General features: G+C 42.7%; 1 protein-coding gene across 5 annotated transcripts in view; it reads left to right on the forward strand.

The window, feature by feature from the left end:
- Positions 1-21,699, forward strand: part of STYXL1 (serine/threonine/tyrosine interacting like 1) — a 73,242-nt gene that overhangs the window by 46,114 nt on the left and 5,429 nt on the right. For all 5 annotated transcript variants that reach the window (XM_006942027.5, XM_045047795.1, XM_006942026.5 and 2 more), the window contains 3 exons: positions 544-689; positions 8,759-8,856; positions 10,528-10,640. In XM_006942027.5, coding sequence (XP_006942089.2) covers positions 544-689; positions 8,759-8,856; positions 10,528-10,640 — 357 coding nt within the window. The remainder of the gene's footprint in view (positions 1-543; positions 690-8,758; positions 8,857-10,527; positions 10,641-21,699) is intronic.

Consider the following 21,699-nt stretch of genomic DNA (forward strand, 5'->3'; position numbering starts at 1 on the left):
CTGTCAGCACAGAGCCCGACGCGGGGCTCGAACTCACGGACAGCGAGATCATGACCTGAGCCGAAGTCGGCTGCTCAACCGACTGAGCCACCCAGGTGCCCCTTTTTTAAGTTTATTTACTTTGAGAGAGAGAGATAGTGAGCAAGCTGGGGAGGGGCAGAGAGAGAGAGAGAGAGGGAGAGAGAGGGGGGAGGGAGGGAGGGAGAGAGAGAGAGAGAGAGAGAGAGAGAGAGAGAGAGAGAGAGAATCCCAAGCAGGCTCCACGCTGCCAGCACAGAGCCCAGTGTGGGGCTCAAACCCACAAACCATGAGATCATGACCCAAGCTGAAATCTAGAGTTGGACACCTAACTGACTGAGCCACCCAGACGCCCCTCTGGATTATCTTTTTAAGTTTGTTTGCTAAGCCACATTTTGAGAGACAAAAAAACAAAAACAAAAAAAAAACAAAATAAAAAACAAATTTCTTCCCTAGGGAAAGAAAATACTATTATATTATTATATACCATACATATTCTATATAGTACTTTTTCCTTCCTTTCAGGAACTGGATGCATTTCAGCCCTACCCTGTTGAAATAATTCCAGGTAGAATCTACCTGGGCAATTTCAGGCAAGCCTGCGACCCGAAAATTCAGAAAGATTTGAAAATCAAAGCACATGTCAATGTCTCCATGGAGGCAGGGCCATTGTAAGTAGAAATACTATTGATTTTTAAAAATTGAGTATGTATATAAGATTCCTGGTGCTGTGCATTTATAGAGCTGAAGGCTCTGTACTTATCATCATCTGTTTCTTGTTTATAGTCTATTTCCTGGCTTGGCCATGGCATCCTCTGCCTCTAACTGAGACTCAGTACTTGCCCTTTAAATCTCATCACAGTCAGGGGCACCTGGGTGGCTCAGTCAGTTAAGCGTCTGACTTTGGCTCAGGTCGTGATCTCACAGTTCATGAGTTCAAGCCCTGCATCGGGCTCTGTGCTGACAGCTCAGAGCCTGGAGCCTGCTTTGGACTCTGTCTCCTTCTCTCTCTGCCCCTCCCTCACATGTACTCTGTCTCTCTCAAAAATAGACCATAAAAAAAAATTAAAATGAATGTACTCAAAAAAAAAAAAAAACTCACCACAATTAATGCTTTCCTGGCATTTAGCATTATGGAGCAAAGTATCCTGTTTTGCCCTGCTTTGCTTATCTCAGGCCCTCTAAGAAATGACCCCCGTCTTAGTCCTTTGGGACTGCTATGGCAGAATACCATAGACTGATGGTTCTGGTGATTCATAAAATAAATTTACTTTCTCACCATGTGGAGGCTGGGGAAATTCAAGATCAAGTCGATTTCATTCCTGGAGACAGCCTGCTTCCTGACTCATAGATACCCCTATTTTTACTGTGTCCTCACATGGTGGAAGGGGCAAGGGGGTGATCTGGGGCCTTTTGTACAAGGGTGTTAATCCCATCCATGAGGGCTCCACCCTCATGACTGATTTATAGTCTCACTTTTGTTTTAAATTTTATTTTTTTAATTAACATACAAATTAGCGTATAGTGTAACAATGATTTCAGGAGTAGATTCCTTAATGACCCTTACCCATTTAGCTCATGCCCCCTCCCATACCCCCTCCAGTAAGCCTCTGTTTGTCATCCATATTTATGAGTCTCTTATGCTTTGTCTCGTTTCCTGTTTTTATATTATTTTGTTTCCCTTCCCTTATGTTCATCTATTTTATCTCTTAAAGTCCTCATAGGAGTGAAGTCATATGATAGTTGTCTTTCTCTGACTAATTTTACTTAGCATTAATACCTTCTAGTTCCATCCACATAGCTGCAAATGGCAAGATTTCATTCTTTTTGATTGCCGAGTAATACTCCATTGTGTATATATACCACATTTTCTTTATCCATTCATCCGTCGATGGGCATTTGGGCTCTTTCCATACTTTGGCTATCGTCGATAGTGCTGCCATAAACATGGGGGTGCATGTTTCCCTTCGAAACAGCACACCTGAATCCTGTGGATAAATGCCTAGTAGTGCAATTGCTGGGTCATAAGGTAGTTCTATTTTTAGTTTTTTGAGGAACCTCCATACTCTTTTCCAGAGTGGCTGTACCAGTTTCCATTCCCATTTACAGTCTCACTTTAAACAACCCCCAAATCCCAGACAAAACGTGAAAGCAAGGACTTTCAGACAATGGCCGGCAGACAGCACAGGAGATTGATTCCTCAGACAAGGGGAAAAAAAAAAAAAACCCAGATGAGCCCCTCAGTTGATCCAGTGTATTGGTAGGAGACTGTTCACAAGTCACAGTACAGGAAGGGGGCCAAGACACATTGCGTCATTCTTTCTGAGTTGAGGGTACAAAGTTGAGAATTCAGAGAAGTCAAGTTGGCTAGAATTTGTGGGAGAGAACTGCATGGAGAATAGAGAGCTGAATATAAAGAAAAGGTCTTGGGGCAGCTGGGTGGCTTACTCGGTTAAGTGTCTGAGTCTTGATTTCAGCTTAGGTCATGATCTCATGGTTCCTGAGTTCAAGCCCCACATCGGGCTCTGCGCTGACAGTGTGGAGCCTGCTTGGGATTCTCTCTTTCTGCCCCTCCTGTGCATGCACTCCCTGTCTCTCAAAATAAATAAGATAAACTGAAAAGAAAAAGCTCTTGAATCCCCCCAAGTTTTTAGCTGGATACTGCTAAACACGTGAATGTGAGAAAACTACTCAAGGCTGGGAGAAAAACCAATAGAAATGAGCTAACAGTACAATCTCCAGTACTGATCTCCAGGCCAGAGTAGTATGTGTTTCCAATCAGAGGAGACAAAACTGACTATATATTGGGCATCAAATAGAGCACTCAGAGAAGTATTGCCTCGGGGCGCCTGGCTAGCTCAGTTGGTAGAGCATGCAACTCTTGATCTCAGGGGTCTGAGTTCAAGCCCCGCATTGGGTGTGGAAATTACTTAAAAATAAATGGTTGTTAAAAAGAAAAAAGTATTGCCTCAGTTGTGAGGCCTAGATTAAGGATGAAAAAGAAAATGTCTGAGATGAAAAATACACTGACTGGAATTAATGGCAGATAAGACACTGCAGAAGAAAATATTGGTGAATTGGAAGACATACTAGTAGAAAGTGTCCAAAATAAAACCTAGAGAAGAAAAAGAAAAAAAGAAAAACTAGAACAGAACTTCAGTGAGATTAAGAAAATTCAAGACGCCAAACATATGTGTAAATTGGAATCTACAAAGGAGAGGAAAATGAGACAGAACACATATTTAAAGAAATAATGGCCAAAAGTTTTTCAAATTTGATAAACTATAAATAAAATTTACCACTAGAAATAATAATTATGTGGATACATATAAAATACTTTACCCATCACTTTTAAATCTCTTCAAAACATAATTGACCACAGAAAAAATAGTAACAATGTATTTTGGGATTATAACATATGTAGAGGTAATATGGCCCACAGTTTACTAAAGCAGGAAGAGGAAAAATAGAAGTATACACCTGGAAGATTCTTACCCTATTTACATGAAGTGGTACAATGTAATGAAAAGTTGAAGATGTGTTCTAGAAACTCTAAGGCAGTGACCAAAAGATAGAACAAAAAATAAAACAAAGAATTATAATGAATAAGACAAAGATACAAGGGAATCATAAAAAAAATCAATCCAGGGGCATCTGGGTGGCTCAGTTGGTTAAGCGTCCAACTTCCGCTCAGGTCATGATTTCACAGTTTGTGAGTTCGAGCCCCACGTCAGGCTCTGTGCTGACAGCTCGGAGCCTGGAGCCTGCTTCGGATTCTGTGTCTCCCTCTCTCTCTGCTCCTTCCCTGCTCACATACTGTCTCTCTCTCAAAAATAAAGATTTAAAAAAATTAAAAAAAAATCCAAAGAAGGCAGGATGAGGGGAACAGAGAAGAGATGAGACCAATAGAAAACAAATAGCAAGACGATCATGTCAATAATGACACTAAATGCAAATGGTCTAAATACCCCAATTATAAGGCAGAGGTTGTAGGCTGCTTATAAGAAACGTACTCTTTTTGTAAAGTTTATTTAAGTAACCTCTACACCCAACATGGGGCTCGAACCCATGACCCCAAGATCAAGAGTTGCACGCTCTTCTGACAGAGCCAGCCAGGTGCCCCAGAAACATACTTTAAATACAAAACAAAGAGAGGTTAAAAATAAAAGGATGGGAAAAGACATTTCAGGCTAAGATTAATTAAAAAAAAAAAAACACAACTTTTGGAGCGACTCCATTATTAGATAAATTGACCTTCACAACAAAGAATACTACCACATAAAAATTCCCCTCATTTCATTAAGGGAAGGTGGTCAGTTAATCTAGGTGCTAGATTCTAGAGAATCCACAATTATTTTTTTAAATTTTTAATGTTTATTTATTTTTGAGAGCGTGAGAGAGACAGAGCATGAGCAGGGGAGGGATAGAGAGAGGGAGACACAGAATCCGAAGCAGGCTCCAGGCTCTGAGTTGTCAGCACAGAGTCTGACACGGGGCTCAAACTCACAAACTGCGAGATCATGACCTGAGATGAAGTTGGATGCTCAACCGACTTGAGTCACCCAGGTGCCCCAAGAATCCACAATTATTATCAGAGATTTCAACATCTCTCTTGACAGACAATAGGTTATAATTTTAAAGATTAGAAGAGCACTACCATCCACATTTACCTAGTTGACAATTATAAGGCACTCTACCCAATAAAAGTAGTGTTCTTCTGGTCTTTGAATGTGTTCTATAGTACACATTCTTTTCAAGGGAACATGGAACATTTTTTGCCAAGATAGAATATTCTGGGCATTAAAACAAGTGTCAAAAGACAAATAATTTGTTATAAAAATTATGTTTTTATGTTCTGACTACAGTGGAATTAAGTCAGAAACCAATAACAAGATATCTCGGAAAAATTCCAAATGTTTGGAAACTAAGTTACACACTTCTAAGTAGCCTATGGGTCAAAAAGAAACCAAAAGGGAAGTTAGAAAGTATTTTGAACAGAATGAAAATAAAAACACCACATGTCAAAATTTGTGGATGCAGGTACAGCAGTGCATAGAGGGAAATTTATAGCCTAAATGCCTATATTTGAAGAGTTTCAAATCAAGGACCTAAACTTCCACTTAAAAAAAAAAATTAGAAAAAGTAAGCAGGAGGAAGGAAATGATTAAGAGCAGAAATAAGTGAAATAGAAAACAAAACAATTCCAGAAACTCAATGAAACCAAAAGCTGGCTCTCTGAAAAGAGCGATAATATTGCCAAACCCATTCCACACTGATCAAAAAAGAAGAGAGACAAGACAAAAATCATCAATCTTAGGTACAGAGGAAGGAAAATTTTCATTCCAGATGCTACAAATGTTAAAAAGCATTCTGTGGGCATTTATCCCACAGAGGTGAAAACTTATAATTACACAAACCTGTGTGTGAATGTCCACAATGGCTATTTAGCGGATGAATGGTTGGACAGACTGTGGTGTACATATACCATGGAATCCTACTCAGTAATAAATGGAATGAACTCCTGGTACGTGCAACAACTTGGGTAAATATCCAGGGAATTAACACCAAGCTGATGATGATGATAATAGTAATGATAATAATAAGGCCATCCCAAAAGGTTACCTGTTGTTCCATTTGTATAGCATTTTTGGTTATCACAAAATTTTAGAAATAAAGGACAGATTAGTGGTTATCAGAAATTAGGGAAGTTTGAGTTTGGGGCATGGGGTGGGGCAGGTATGGTTACAAAAGGGCACACGTGAGGAATCCTTAGTGTTAGAGCTGTTCAGTATTTTTGTTTTTTAAGTTTATTTTGAGGGAGAGAGTGCATGTGCAAGCAGGGGAGGGGCAGAGAGAGAGGGAGACAGAAAATCCAAAGCAGGCTCCGTGCTGATAGCACAGGGATCAATCCCATAAGCCTGTGAGATCATGACCTGAGCTGAAATCAAGTCAGATGCTTAACCAACTGAGCCACTGAGGTGCCCGAGAACTGTTCAGTATTTTGGCTAGTATCTCCCGGATACATAAATCCGCACGGGTGATAAATCTGTATAGAACTTATTACATGCATGTGCATATGCACGCGCACACACACAATACAAGCAAAACTGGGGAAGTCTGAATACAGTTGGTAGATTGCATCAGCATCAATATCCTGGGCTATTATAATACAGTTTTGCAAAATGTTATCATTGGGGAAACTAGGCAAAGCATACAGTGAATCTCTCTGTGTTATTTCTTATAACTGCGGGTGAATCTAGAGTGACCTCAGTAAAAGTTTTAATTAAAAATTTAAAAATAATTAGGAAATATTACGAGTAATTTTATGCCAACACATTTGAAATTTCAATTAAATGAACCCGTTCCTTGAAAGACTCAAGCTATCTAATCACCTGATAACAAATAGATCATCTCTGGGTGCCTGGGTGGCTCAGTTGGTTAAGCATCTGATTCTTCATTTCGGCTCAGGTCATTGATCTCATGGTTTATCTCTTCTGGGTGTGGGGCTTGATCCTACGACCCTGAGATCATGACCTGAGCCAAAATCAAGAGTCAGATGCTCAACCAACTGAACCACCCAGAAGTCCATGATCCACTTTGAAATAATTCTTGCATATGGTGCCAAATGTAGAGCTAAGTTCATAGTTTTTGGTTTTTTTGTTTTGTTTTGTTTTGCTTTTCAGTAGGGTCTGTGCCCAATATGGGGCTTGAACTCATGACCCCGAGATCAAGAGTCACATGTTCTACCAACTGAGCCAGCCAGGGGCCCCCATTATCTGTTGAAAAAAAATGATTCTTTTCCTGTTGGACTGATTAGATACCTTTGTTGAAAATCCATTGACCATGTGTGTGTGGGATTATATCTGGATTCTTCTTCTTTTTTTTTTTTTCTGGATTCTTTATTCTTTTTCACTGGCCTGTATTTTTATACCAGTTCTGCACTCTTGACTATTGTAGCTTTTTCAGAGTTGTCTCCTTTGCATTTCCACATACATTTTAATTTTTTTTTTAATGTTCACTCATTTTTGAGAGAGACAGACAGACAGATAGAGACAGAGCTCGAGCGAGGGAGGGGCAGAGAGAGAGGGATACACAGAATCTGAAGCACGCTCCAGGCTCTGAGCTGTCAGCACAGAGCCTGACGCAGGGCTTGAACTCACGAACTGCAAGATCATGACCTGAGTCCAAGTTGGACGCCCAACCAACTGAGCCACCCAGGTGCTCCTCTGTATATATTTTAGAAGCAGCTCGCCAGTTTCTACAAAAAGCCTGCTGGAATTTTGATTGGGTTTGAATTGTATCCATAGGTCAGTTTGGGGAGAATCTTACCAACATTGAGTCTCCTGATCCATGAGCATAGTCTATCTCTCCATTTACTTAGCTCTTTCATTTCTCTAAAAAATGTTTTATAATTTCCCAGTGTACATGTTTTACACACTTCGTGTCAGATTTCTTCCTAAGTATTTGATATTTTTTGACGTGGTTATAAATGGTATTTTTAAAATGTCAATTTCTGATTGTGCATTGCTAGTATATAGAAATGCAGTTGATTTTTATAGTAAGCTTGCACCCTTCTACCTTCTCCATCTAGATGCCTCCTACACTGTGGAGCTTTCCCCAGCTCCCTCAACTTCTCTCTGCTCTTCTTCTCCAGTATCACATGCAGGTCTTTATCCCCAAACCTAGCCAGTTGGATTGGGACCATTTGTTTCTGTGTCTGCCTCCCCCATCAGACCGGGAGCTCCTTGACGTTGGGAGAGGCCAGCTCCTATTTGGTTCATCTTGCGCCCACTAGGGTCCAGCCCACGGTCCGGCACACAATAAATAGTCATTGAGTGAGTGTCTGAGGAAAGAAAGAATAGATGGGTGTGGATGGATAGATGGAGGAGGGAGGGGGGAGGAGGGATAGATGGAGGAGGAAAGGATGGATGGATGGACGGATGGATGGGAATTGTATTTGCTAAACCAGGCTATTTTTGTTTCTGAATCTGCTGCAACTTCCTGCGTGCCACAGTGGTCTGCATACTGCTGAATGTCACCAGTAGACCGCAGTCTTCATAAATAACATTGACCAAATACTTACGGCATGCTGGACATTCTGCAAGCTCCCTGCAGGCATCTTCTCGTTAAACGTGTCACACACCTCCTCCCTTCCTCTCTCTCCTGTGTTCATAAAGTTCTAGCCACTCTGATTTCTCTGTTGGTTCTCAAATCCATCAAACATACTCCGTCTCTGCACCTTTGCCCTGTTCTCCTCTGCTCGGGGCCCTCTTTCCTCAGATGACTGCTTGGCTTGTTCCATCACCTCTGTGAAGCCTGTGCTCAAATGTTACCTCCTCAGTGAAGCTTTCCCTGACCGCTAGAACAGCCACCTACCACTCTCCATCTCCTATCTGGGGCTTTCTCCGTTTAACGTGACAGGTGCATTCTCCCAGCTCATTACCTGTTCCTTCCCATCCTCATTTTACTCTCTGCACCAGATTCTAGGAAAGTACCACGTTTGGTTAATAATGATAATGATGTCCTGTTTCTTGAGCGTTTATTCAAAAGTGTGCCAAGCAGACTGCCAATTGCTTTACATAGATGAACGGACTTCACCCACATGACACACCTATGGGGTAGGGGCTTTTTTTTTTTTTTTCTGCGAGAGGTCCAGTTAGTTGCCTGCTGCTGTGGACGAGGACCGCTCCAGCGAGCCTGTGTGTGAGGCCGCCCGATTGCCTGCTTTCCTTCTGTTTAGTTTTGTAGATGACGCTGACAGCCTCCTGCACATCAAGATAGAAGATTCCCCGGAAGCCAACCTTTCCCCCTTTTTAAGGCACCTCTGTCACTTTCTCGGTAAGGGGCAATCTCCAACCAGGAAGCCACTGGTCTGTGCCCAGGGGCCAGAAGGGCTGTGGTACCTTGTCCACGCTTCTGCTTCTGATTGTGACTGTCAGCACTGAGGAAAGAAAGGGTGGGGCCCAGCACAAGCCCGGCTAGGTGTGGCCAAGCCCCAGGACAAGCTGTCCCTCAGGAGCCCTTGACAATGAGGGCAGCCACATGTTTACCTTGGGGGTAGTGGGGCCAGATAAGACCACCGGATTGCAGATTGAGCGCCCTGCATTCTGACCCTGGCTGGACCAGTAGGCCCTTTTGGGTCCACTTAAGCCTTGGTCCCGGCCTCACTGCACCTGTTGGGAAATGAGAGTGTTGCCTGCCTCCCTCCCCCCACCACCTGCTGTGGGTGCATATGGTCAGAGCAGCCTGCTCTGGGCTCTGGGAACCCAGAGGTGAATCATACTCCGTCCCTGCCCTCCTGTCCTGTCAATGGGTGGAATGGATGGAAAATTCCAGAACCCTCCCAGCTCTGACTTCCAGGATCCCCAGTGTGTGTGCCCAGTGTCCCTTTGGTTCTCCCATCACACATGGCAGTGCCCACCAATCACTTACCTCATTGAGGGTGCAGTTTTCAGTCACCCCAGGGCTCACGATTGCCCAAGGAGAGCAAGATGGCTGGAGAGATTGAGGTTGAGTCCAGTCAGGGACTCTACCCCAGGGCTGCCTGCTGGGTACCACTTTAGCCCCCAGCCCACATGGCCACACCAGGGGCCAGAGAATGGCTTTTTGGCCCAAACATCCTTATTTGCCCGGGAGGTTGCAACATTCACTTGACCAGTATCTAGGCTGTGACTTGCCCTGTGTCCCACCTTGGGATGGCAGAGTCCTGTGCCATAGAGGCCCCCTCTCCAGCCCTACCTTGCTGGGTGGGACTTGCTGGGCCAGTCCTTAACTGCTCTGTGTCTCTGATTCCTTGTCTATATGATGAGGCACTTGGCCTTAACCATCTCCTCCAGTGCTGACAGTCTGCAATTTCACATGTGGTATGTTTATCTCCAGTTCTCAGAGGTTACCCGATCAGCCCAGGGTGCCAGCTTAGATTTCCTCCCCACCCCTCACTGGGCGAGCCTCAGCCTCAGGGGCGTTATTAAATGTGATCATAGCTGACCTCTCCGTGTCAGGCATGGGGCTAAGCACAGGACAAAACCTTTTGAGGTAGGTAGTATACTGTAACCCCATTTTCTGGAGGATAAAACTGTGCCTTAGAGTAACATGCTCGGGTCGTACAGCCAGTGAGTGGCCGAGCCAGGATTCATACCCAGGCCGTACTGCCTCTGTCAGCACCCCCATGTCCTGGGGGAACCATCTTCTCATCCCACTCAGGAGGCCAACTGGTAACTGAGCTTCTTGGGCTAGAAACCTGGAGAGCCCCCCCCCCAAAAAGACCTTTGCATGATAATGCTGAACACCCAGTGTGATTTTCTTGAACTGCCAGTGAGGTCTGAGGACCTCCATGTGCCAGGTGATGAAACAGTGTCCCAGAGATGTTGCGTGACTAGCCTATGCCATGGTGTGCTGGGTCTGAACTCACTCTTGGACCATGGGCCCCTGAAGCCAGTCAGCTTACAGCAACTAAGGTCCACAGGGAACGAGGCCATGCAGGTCCCCCGCCTTTCCTTCCTCTTGCAGAACTTCACCTCCAGCTTGGCTCTGTCATCCTGGTCTTTTCCACCCTGGGCATCAGTCGCAGCTGTGCGGCCATCTTGGCCTTCCTCATGCACTGGAATGAGCAGACCTTGAAGGTACGCACTCCCTAGGCGAGGATCAGACTGCAGCTACCTCCAGCAGGCAGTGTCAGAACTGGGCCTGGGAGGAAGGGGGCCCAGGCACTACCTTGGGGCCCTAACTGGGGGGCGGGAGGGAGAGGGGTCAGGGAAGGGAGCTCCAAGTCTAGGGCTCTATCCAGCATACACGCCCAGGGGCAAGGTCCCAGAGGTCTGGGCCAGGGGCTGAGGCTGTGACATTAGAGACCTGAGGCTTGGCGTGTGGGGCAAGCCCAGAGACTCAGGCTGGGCAAGGCCATGGCCAGCCACACCCTCGTCATGTCCCTCCTCAATCTGACTACTGGCATTTGTTCAAGCTTCTCCCAGGAAGGTAAGTTTTCTCTATTGCTGGGAGCCAGAGACTTGCAGCGCCCCCAGGCTCCAAGGGCACCTACTCTGACAGTCTTTACCCAGATTGGAGAAGGGGGCAGAGACCTATCTCCACAAACCCTGTGGAACCAGGGCTCCTGGTGCCAAGGGCAGTGCGTTCTGAGTGCGCTGGGAAATGGCAGATCTGCCCTGAGGGGAGGAACAGCTTGTGCGTGATTTCCGAGGACTTGGGTAGGACCCACACAGCTCCCATATATGCCCGGGGCTGTGCTTGGAGGAAGGGGAGCATCGAAGAATGACCATGGTCAGGGCCTACTGCTGGTGGTTTTGGATATTGACCCCACATGCTCTGTGGGGGTGAAATTGCAAGCTAGAAGGAGTCTTAGACGGCCAAGAATTCTACCTGTGGGTACATACCTGGCAGAAGTGAAAGCAAAGACTCTGAAGTTTGTAGAACCATGTTCTTGGTTCTACACTTGGTTCAGCACTGACAGTAGCCGGGAGGGGGGAGTGACCCAAGTGTCCATCGACAGATGGGAAAATAAGTGGGTAGTCTATCCAAACAATGGAATATTAGCCTTAAAAAGGGAAGACATTTTGACACCTGCAACATGCATGAACCTGGAGGACATTGTGCGGAGTGGAATAAGCCAGTCACAAAAGGACAAATACCATATGATTCCGCTTATATGAGGTACCCGGAGTCGTCAAAATCACAGACATTGGAGGTAGAATGGTGGGTGCCGAGGGCAGAGGGCAGCGGGAACGGGGAGCTGTTTAATGGACCTGAAGCTTTGGTTTGGGAAGATGGAAAAGTTCTGGAGATGGATGGTGGTGCTGGTTGTGTGATGCGGGGAATGCACTTAATGCCACTGAACTGTACGTCCAAACCCGGTTACGGTGGTAAGTTTTCTGTATGCGTATTTTACCACAATTGACACCATTGAAAAAGAAAAGCATCTGGATGCAGAATCGCAGGCCTGGAGCGAGAGAACCAGACCCCTGTTCTCACCCCGTGCAAGGTGAATTGTCGGAGGTCATTGCCTGCTTGAGCGTTTTGGTGTGTGCTGCAGGGAAGGGCGTGATGTTGCTGATAAATCTGGGGAGGGAGGCCTGTGCCGTTGCTCCTGTAGAGTTGTCTCTCCAGCCACCTCCCCAGGAATGGGCGCTGGCCTGCAAGGGGCCCCTTCTCCGCTGCCTTGTTGAGCTGGAATGTGGAGAAGACTGGAGCTGGCAGAAGGTGTGGAGAGCTCACTGCTTGCAGGGGGTGTTCCAGGATGGGAGCTCCCCAGGAGTTCGAATGGGGCCAATGGGAGCCCTGGCCTGCTGGGGTCCCTGATTTCCTTACGGCTCACGGTGAGGTTTGGGTACAAAAAGGTCGAGCGAGAATCTTGCAGTTCTGATATTTAGTGATATTTCCCAGCCCTGACAAGCACATCACAGTCTTCTCTCTGCTCCCAGGCTTCCAGAGCTGGCTGGGGTGAGTGCAAGAGGGAGGGTTCACCCACCTGGCTCCTCTGAGTTCTCTAGCAGCGAAGGCCAGGTCCCCTCAGCGATGTGGTGGCACCCATGGGCCCACCCACGGGTCCCCACATAACTCCAGCAGTGAATTCGAGGGCCATCTGGGCGTGGCTGTCCTGCTCAGTGGGAGGACAGGTGCTTGGGTCCCTGAAGGACCCAAGTCCTCCTCTCAGGAGGAACCTGGGATTAGTAATCTGTGTTGTGTGCAGGGATGTCCTGTTGCTGGAGGCTCTGCCCTGAGATGCCATCTAGATAACTCTTGACAAAAAATGCTGTGCAACCAGAGCTGTGGACAGCAAGGACTGCCACTATGACCTTGCTGGGTCTTTTCCAGACTGAGTTAGTCGTGTGTGGTGGTTAAGTTTTCCTAACCATTACCAAGCAGTGCCCTGCATTACTGACAGAGGTTGACCTGGGCTCAGCTCTGCTGCTGCCTGGGGTCCAGAAAGACATTCCCTCCTCCTGTTGTCTGTGTGGTCCTGGGGTCCTCCTCCGTGCACTGGGGAAGCCATGTCCCTGGCTGTTGTCAGCTCAGTTGAGATGGTCAGAGCCCGTGGGCTTGGCAAAAAAAAAAAAAAAAAGTGTGGGCCACACTGGGGCAATATACTGCTTCCTGGGGCTTATGGTCCCAGCTGAGCTCACTGGGGCACCAAGACCAGAAGTGGGGAGTTAAGGGGTGAACCCTGAGCCACCCTGCTTGTCCTGGGCTTTCAAAGCTTTGGCACAAGGTTGTGTGGGATCCCAGAGCCAGCAAGTCCTTAAGAAATCTATTTCAGTTCCTTTAAACTGCTGACAGTAACTTTGTCCCTTAAAAGATCTTCAGAGAGGGGCGCCTGGGTGGCGCAGTCAGTTGAGCGTCCGACTTCAGCCAGGTCACGATCTCACGGTCCGTGAGTTCGAGCCCCGCGTCAGGCTCTGGGCTGATGGCTCAGAGCCTGGAGCCTGTTTCCGATTCTGTGTCTCCCTCTCTCTCTGCCCCTCCCCCGTTCATGCTCTGTCTCTCTCTGTCCCAAAAATAAATAAACGTTGAAAAAAAAAAAAGATCTTCAGAGAAAAACAAAACAAAATAAAACAAAACCCAACTCCTGAGGCACCATAATGGCTACTATTGGCAGAGTGTCAGGTCGTTGTGAATACTTCTTGCATAATGAAACCACAAGGACCCCGCAGATTGTTATTATCCCTGTTTTGCAGGAGGCTTCTAGAGGCTGAGTAATTTGCCCAAGGCTCCATAGCTGTAAGTGGCAAAGCTGGAATCCAAAACCACCACACGGCACAGTTTGAGAATCTGGGCTTTACACAGAGCCCAAGGTGGTGGGAAGAGCATTGGCCTTGCACCCTGAAGAATGGGGCTGTGGGCTGGCTGCTGCCTCTTACCAAGAGTGACCTGGCCACATACCTTCATCCTTCGATCTCACTGGTGTTTTCTGTGAGTCCAAGCAGATGCTTTGTGGGCTGAAAGGGGTTGTGAGCAGTGAGTGTGGGGGACTGTGATTATAGTTTGTCCTCAGGGGCCCCATCTGACCTGATCAGGACTTAGTAAACCTTACAACTGCATAGCTCTGCCCCAGGTACCACTGTTGTTGTTATTGTTGTTTTAAATGGCAAAGTACAGATAACATGAAATTTACCATTCTGTCATTTGTAAGCATGCAGTTCAGCAGCGTTAAGTACATTCACACTATTGTGCAGCCGATCTCCAGAACTCTTTTCATCTTGCAAAACTAAAGCTCTATACCCGTTAAGTAGCAATTCCACATTCTCCTCTCCGCCCAGCCTCTGGCAACCACCATTCTCCTTTCTGTGTCTATGAATTTGACTCCTTCAGGTACCTCATATAAGTGGAATCATACAGTATTTGTCCTTTTGTGAGTGGCTTATTTCACTTCACATAATATCCTTAAGGTTCATCTATGTTGTAGCATGTGCCAGAATTTCCTTGCTTTTTAAGGCTGAATGATATTCTGTTGTATGTAGTATTCACCAGTGAGCCCATCAGGGCCTGGTACTTTCTGTTTTGGAAGATAAGTTTTTAATCCAATTTCTTTAATAGATAAAGGCCTATTCAGATTGTGTGATTTTGTGTGAGTCTTGGCAGATTGTGTCTTTCAAGGAATTGGTCTGTTTTATCTAGATGCTATGTGGACATGATGTTGTTCATAGTATTCCTTTAGTCTCCTTTTAATGTCCATGGGCTCTGTAGTGATGTCCCTTTTTCATTTCTGATATTAATGAATTGTATCTTCCCTCCTTTTCTTAGTCTTGCTAGAAGCTGATCAATTTTGCTGATTTTTTCCCCCAAAGAACCAGCTTTTGATTTCATTGATTTTTTTTTTCTGTTGATTTTCTGTTTTCAATTTCATTGATTTTGGCTTTAATTTTTTTCTACTTACTTTGGGTTTAATTTACTCTTCTTGGTTTCCTAAGAAGGAAAACTTAGAGGATTGATTTAGATGAACATTCATCTTGTGAATGTTCCATTTGATCTTGAGAAGAATGTATATGCTGTTGTTGGATGGAATATTCTATAGGTGTCAGTTATATCTAGTTAATTAATGGTGCTGTTGAGTTCAACCATGACCTTATTGATTTTCTGCCTGCCATATCTGTCCATTACTGATAGAAAAGTGATGAATTCTCTAGAACAGTGGATTCATCTATTTCTCCTTGCCTCACATATATTGATGTTGTTAGGTACATGCCACTGTATGTATGTATATACGTATTTTGTTTATCCCTTCATCTGTTGATGGACCTTTGGGTTACTTCTACCTTTTGTTTATTTTTTGAATAATGCTACTGTGACTGTGGGTGTGTGAATATCTTTGAGATCCTGCTTTCAGTTCTTTTTTTCCTGTTTTATTCTTTGTGAAGATATAATTAATATATAACATCAGTTTCAGGTATATAACAATTGTTCAGTGTTATGTACATACTACAAAATGATCACAATAAGTCTTGTTAACATCCATCACCACATATAGGTACAAATTTTTTTCTTGTAAGGAGACCTTTTAAGATCTACTCTCTTAGTAACTGTAAATTATACAGTACAGCATTAACTATAGTTACCATACTGTGTATATCCCTATGACTTATTTTGTAACTGGAAGTTTGTACCTTTTGACCACTTTCCCCATTTTGCTCACCTCTGGCCCCTACCTCTGGCAACCCTCAGTCTATTCCCTGTGTCTGAGTTCAGCTTTTGTGTGTTTTTGTTTTGTTTTTTTAGGTTCCATATAAGTGAGATCATATGGTATTTGTCTTTCTTTGTCTGACTTCACTTAGAATAATGCCTTCAAGGTCCATCCATGTTGTTGCAGATAGCTGGATTCCTTCCTTTTTAATGGTTGAATAATATTCCATTGTGTGTTCCATTCTGTTCCATGTTGTCTTTATCCATTCAGCCATCAGTGGCCACTATGGTTGTTTCATGTCTTGGCTATTGTAAATAATGCTGCAGTGAAGATGAGGTACAGATACCTTTTTGGGCTAGTGTTTGTATTTCCTTTTTTTTAATGTTTATTTTTATTCTTGCGAGAGTGCACATGTGCAAGCAGGGGAGAGGCAGAGAGAGAGGGGGACAGAGGATCCAAAGCGGGCTTCGTGCTGACAGCAGAGAGCCCTATGTGGGGCTCAAACTCACAAACTGTGAGATCATGACCTGAGCTGAAGTCAGATGCTTAACTGACTGAGCCACCTAGGCGCCCTGTGTTTTTGTTTCCTTTCTATAAATACCCAGAAATGGAATTTCTGGATCATATGGTAATTCTTTTCTTTTTATTTTATTGTTGTTTTTGTTATTTTAGAGAGAGAGAGTGCATGTGAGTAGGGGAGACAGGCAGAGGGAGAGAGAGAATCTCAAGCAGGCTCCATTCCATGCTCAGTGTGGAGCCTAGGATTGTGACCAGAGCTGAAATCAAGAGTTGGATGCTCAATAGACTGAACCACCCAGGTGCCCCATATTCCTAATTTTTATGAATCTCCATATTATTTCCATAGTGACTGTACCAATTTACAGTTCTATTAGTGCATCGAGGTTCCCTTTTCTCCACATCCTTGTTTGCACTTGTTATTTTTTTTTTTATTTTTTTTTATTTTTTTAAATATATGAAATTAATTGTCAAATTGGTTTCCATACAACACCCAGTGCTCATCCCAAAAGGTGCCCTCCTCAATACCCATCACCCACCCTCTCCTCCCTCCCACCCCCCATCAACCCTCAGTTTGTTCTCAGTTTTTAACAGTCTCTTATGCTTTGGCTCTCTCCCACTCTAACCTCTTTTTTTTTTTTCCTTCCCCTCCCTCATGGGTTCCTGTTAAGTTTCTCAGGATCCACATAAGAGTGAAACCATATGGTATCTGTCTTTCTCTGTATGGCTTATTTCACTTAGCATCACACTCTCCAGTTCCATCCACATTGCTACAAAAGGCCATATTTCATTTTTTCTCATTGCCACGTAATACTCCATTGTGTATATAAACCACAATTTCTTTATCCATTCATCAGTTGATGGACATTTAGGCTCTTTCCATAATTTGGCTATTGTTCAGAGTGCTGCTATGAACATTGGGGTACAAGGGCCCCTATGCATCAGCACTCCTGTATCCCTTGGATAAATTCCTAGCAGTGCTATTGCTGGGTCATAGGGTAGGTCTATTTTTAATTTTCTGAGGAACCTCTACACTGCTTTCCAGAGCGGCTGCACCAATTTGCATTCCCACCAACAGTGCAAGAGGGTTCCCGTTTCTCCACATCCTCTCCAGCATCTATAGTCTCCTGATTTGTTCATTTTGGCCACTCTGACTGGCGTGAGGTGATACCTGAGTGTGGTTTTGATTTGTATTTTCCTGATAAGGAGCGACGCTGAACATCTTTTCATTGCACTTGTTATTTCTTACATTTTTTTTGGTAATAGCCATTCTGTGATTTGTTACCTCATTGTGATTTTGATTTGCACTTCCCTGATGATCAGTGATGTTGAGCATCTTCTCTTGTACCCATTGGCCATCTGTATGTCTTCTTGGGGAAAAGACATCCAGATCTTCTGCTCTTTTTAAAATCAGATTTTTTTCTGTTACATTGCAAAAGTTATTTATATATTTTGGATATTAACCTCTTATTAGATATATGATTTACAGATCTCTTCTCCCATTCAGTAGGTTGCTTTTTCATTTGGTTGATGGTTTCCTTTGTTGTGCAAAAGCTTTTTAGTTTGATGTAGTTGTTTGTTTTTGTTCTTGTTGCCTTTGCTTTTGGTATCAAATCCAAAATATCATCACCAGGACTGATGTCAGGGAGCTTACCAGATATGTCTTCTTCTAGGATCATTATGATTTGGGGTCTTACATTCAAGCCTTTAATTTTTTTTGAGTTGATTTTTGTGTATGGAGGAAGACATGTTCCAGTTTCACTATTTTGCATGTGGCTGTCTAGCTTTCCAATGCCATTTACTGAAGATTGTCCTTTACCCATTGTATATTCTTGTCTCCTTTGTCATAAATTAATTGAAGATTTATACATGTTGGTTTATTTCTGGACTATTTTGTTCCATTGACTTATGTGTGTATTTTTATGTCCATGCCATACTGCCTTGAATATGATAGCTTTGTAATATAGTTTGAAATCAGGATGTCATGCCTCCCGCTTTGTTCTTCTTTCTTCAGATTGCTTTAGCTATCTGAGGGTCTGTTATGATTCCATACAAATTTTAAGATTGGTTGTTCTATTTCCGTGAAAAATTCCATTGGAATTTTGTCAGGGATTGTGTTGAATCTGTAGATTGCTTTGGGTACTTGGGATGTTTTAACAATGTTAATTCTTCCAATCCATGAGCCTGGAATATCTATTTATTTGTATCCTCTTCAGTTTCTTTTATTCATGTCTTACAGTTTTCAGTGTATACATTTTTAGCTCCTTGGTTAAATTTATCCCTAGGGATTTTATTCTTTTTGGTGTAATTATAAATGGGATTGTTCTCTTAATTTCTCTTTCTGATAGTTCATTATTTGTGCACATGATTTTTGTGTATTGATTTTGTATCCTGCAACTTTACCAAATTTATTATTCCTGATGTTTTTTTGATGGATTCTTTAGGGCTTTCCAAATATATTACCATTTGTAAAGAGTTTTACTTCCTTTCCAATTTGGATGCGTTTTATTTCTTGCCTAATTGCTCCTGCTTGCAATTCTATGTTGAATAAATATGGCAAGAGTGGGCATCTTTCTCTTGTTCCTGATCTTAAAGGAGAAGCTATTCAGCTTTTCACCATTGAGTATGATGATGGGCTTGTCATATATTGCTTTCATTACGTTGCAGTGTATTGTATTCCCTCTCTACCCACGTTTTGGAGAATTTTTATAACTGGATGTTGATTTTTGTTAAATTCTTTTTCTGCCTCTGTTGAGATAATCATACAATTTTTATCCTTCATTTTGTTATGATGGTATATTCCATTGACTGGTTTGCAAAGGTTAAACCATCTTTGCATCCGTGAAGTCAATCCCGCTTGATCCTGGTATATAATTCTTTTAATGTATTGTTGAATTTGACTTGCTAAGATCTTGTTCAGGATTTTTGCATCTATGTTAATCAGGGATATTGGCCTGTAATTTTCTTTTCTTGTTGTGTCTTTGTCTGGTTTGGCATCAGGGTAATGCTGGCCTTGTAAAATGAATTTGGGAGTGTTCCTCCTCTTCTGTTTTTGGGAAGTGTTTAATAAGGAAGTGTTTAATAATGTTTGGTCCAATTCATCAGTGAAGTTATCTGATCCTGTATTTTTGTTTCTTGGGGGGTTTTGATTATGGCTTCAATCTCGTTACTAATAATTGGTCTGTTCAGATTTTCTGTTTCTCCATAATTCAGTCTTGGTAGGTTGTAAATTCCAGGAATCTATCCATTTTTTCCATTTTGTTCAATATGTTGGTGTATAATTGTTCACAGTAATCTCTTATCCTTTGCATTTCTTTGGTATCAGTTGTAACATTTCCACTTTCATTTCTGATATTATTTGAGCCCTTTATTTTCTTGGTGAGTCTAGCTAAAAGTTTGTCTATTTTGTTTATCTTAAAAAAAACCCCATCTCTTAGTTTCATTGATCTTTTCTGTTGTCTTTTTAGTCTCTATTTCCACTTTGATCTTGGTTATTTCCCACTTCCTAGTAATTTTGGGCTTAGTTTGTTGTTCTTCTAGTTGCACGAGGTGTTTTTGTTTCTTAATGTAGGCATTTATTGCTATGAATGTCCTTCTTAGAACTGCTTTTGCTGCAGCCCATAAATGTTGATATGTTGTATTTTCATTTTCATTTGTTTCAAGACATTTTTTAAAGATTTTATTTTTAAGCAGTCTCTACACCCAACGTGGGGCTTGAACCCACAACCCTGAGATTGTCACATGCTCCACTGACTGAGCCAGCCAGGTGCCCTCAATATATTTTTGATATTTCTTTTGATTTCTTCATTGATCCATTGTTTGTTTAGTAACATGTTGCTTAATCTCCATGTGTATGTGTACTTTCCAGTTTTCTTGTAATTGATTTCTAGTTTCATACCATTGTGGTCATAAAAGATGCTTGATAATATCTCAGTCTTCTTAAATGTATTATTTGTTTTGTGGCATAACATATGATCTGTCCTGGAGGATGTTTCATGTGCACTTGAGAAGAATGTGTATTCTACTTTGGGAGGGAATGTTCTGTAAATGTCTGTTAGGTCCATCTGGCTTAATGTGTACTTCAAGTCCAATGTTTTATTATTGATTTTATGTCTGGATGACCTGTTAATGCAAGTGGGGGTATTAAAGTCCCCTATTATTGTTATATTGCTGTCTATATCTCTCTTTAGGTCTGTTAATATTTGCTTTATAGATTTAGGTTCTTCTATGTTGGGTGCATAAATATGTACAAATTTTACATCCTCTTGTTGGATTGAGCCTTTTATCATTATATAGTGACCTTTGTTTCTTATCATAGTCTTTGTCTTAAGGTCTGTTTTGTCTGATATAGCAGCTTCAGCTTTCTTCTGGTTTCCATTTGCCTGGAGTATCTCTTGCCTCCCTTCACTTTGTGTGTGTGTGTGTGTGTGTGTGTGTGTGTGTGTGTGTGTGCGCGCGCGCGCGTGTGTGTGTGTCTCCTTAACATCTGAAGTGAGTGTCTTAGGCAGCATATAGATGAGTCTTCTCTTTTTTTTTAATCCATTTTGCCACTCTGTGTCTTTCGATGGGAGAAGTTAGTCTGTTTACATTTAAGGTAATTATTGATAGGTTTGGAATTACTGCCATTTTAACTGTTTTTGGGGGGGGGCTGTTTTATAATTCCTTTTTTTCCTTTTCTTGCTCTCTTCCTTTGGATTTAGGATTTTCTGTAGTGGTTTGCTTATTCCTTTCTCTTTCTCTTTTGTGTATCTATTACAGATTTTTGCTTTGTGGTTACCATCAGACTTACATAAAACAACTGTTTTCAGTTGATAACAAGTTTGAACGCAGTCTAAAACTCTACATTTTTACTACCCCTCCCAATGTTTTATGTTTTTGATATCCTAATTTACATATTTTTGTCTTAGTTATTTGTAGTATTTTTGTCTTTTAACCTTCACACTAGATTTATAAGTGAACCTACCACCTTTACATTAGATTATTTTGAATTTTACTCTACCAGTGATTCTTATACTTGCCTTTTTCCTATTACTAATTAGTGCCATTTCATTTCAGCTTTAAGTCCCTGTAACACTTCTTGTAAAACTGGTCTGGAGGTGATGAACTCCTTCAACTCTTGATTGCCTGGAAAACTCTTTATTTCTCCTTCAATTCTAAAGGACAGCTATGCTGTGTAGAGCAGTCTTGGTTGGCAGTTTTTTTTTCAGCTTTGAATATATCATGTCACTTCTTTCTGGCTTGCTACGTTTCTGCTGGAAAACTGCTGAGAGTCTAATGGGGCTTCCTTGTGTGTACCAAGTTGTTTTTCCTTTGCTGCTTTTAACATTCCCTCGTTGTCTTTAACTTTTGATTAACTAATTGTGATATGTCTTGGTGTGGATCTTTGGGTTCCTCTCTTTTAGAATTCTCTGGGCTCTGGGTATCTGTTTCCTTTTCCAGGTTAGAGAAGTTTTCGGTGTTATTTCCTCAAATAAGTTTTCTGTCCCTTTCTCTTTCTTCTCCTTCTGGGACCCCTGTACTGCGAACATTGATCT

Source organism: Felis catus, chromosome E3 (assembly GCF_018350175.1).
Source record: "Felis catus isolate Fca126 chromosome E3, F.catus_Fca126_mat1.0, whole genome shotgun sequence".
Lineage (NCBI taxonomy): Eukaryota > Metazoa > Chordata > Mammalia > Carnivora > Felidae > Felis > Felis catus.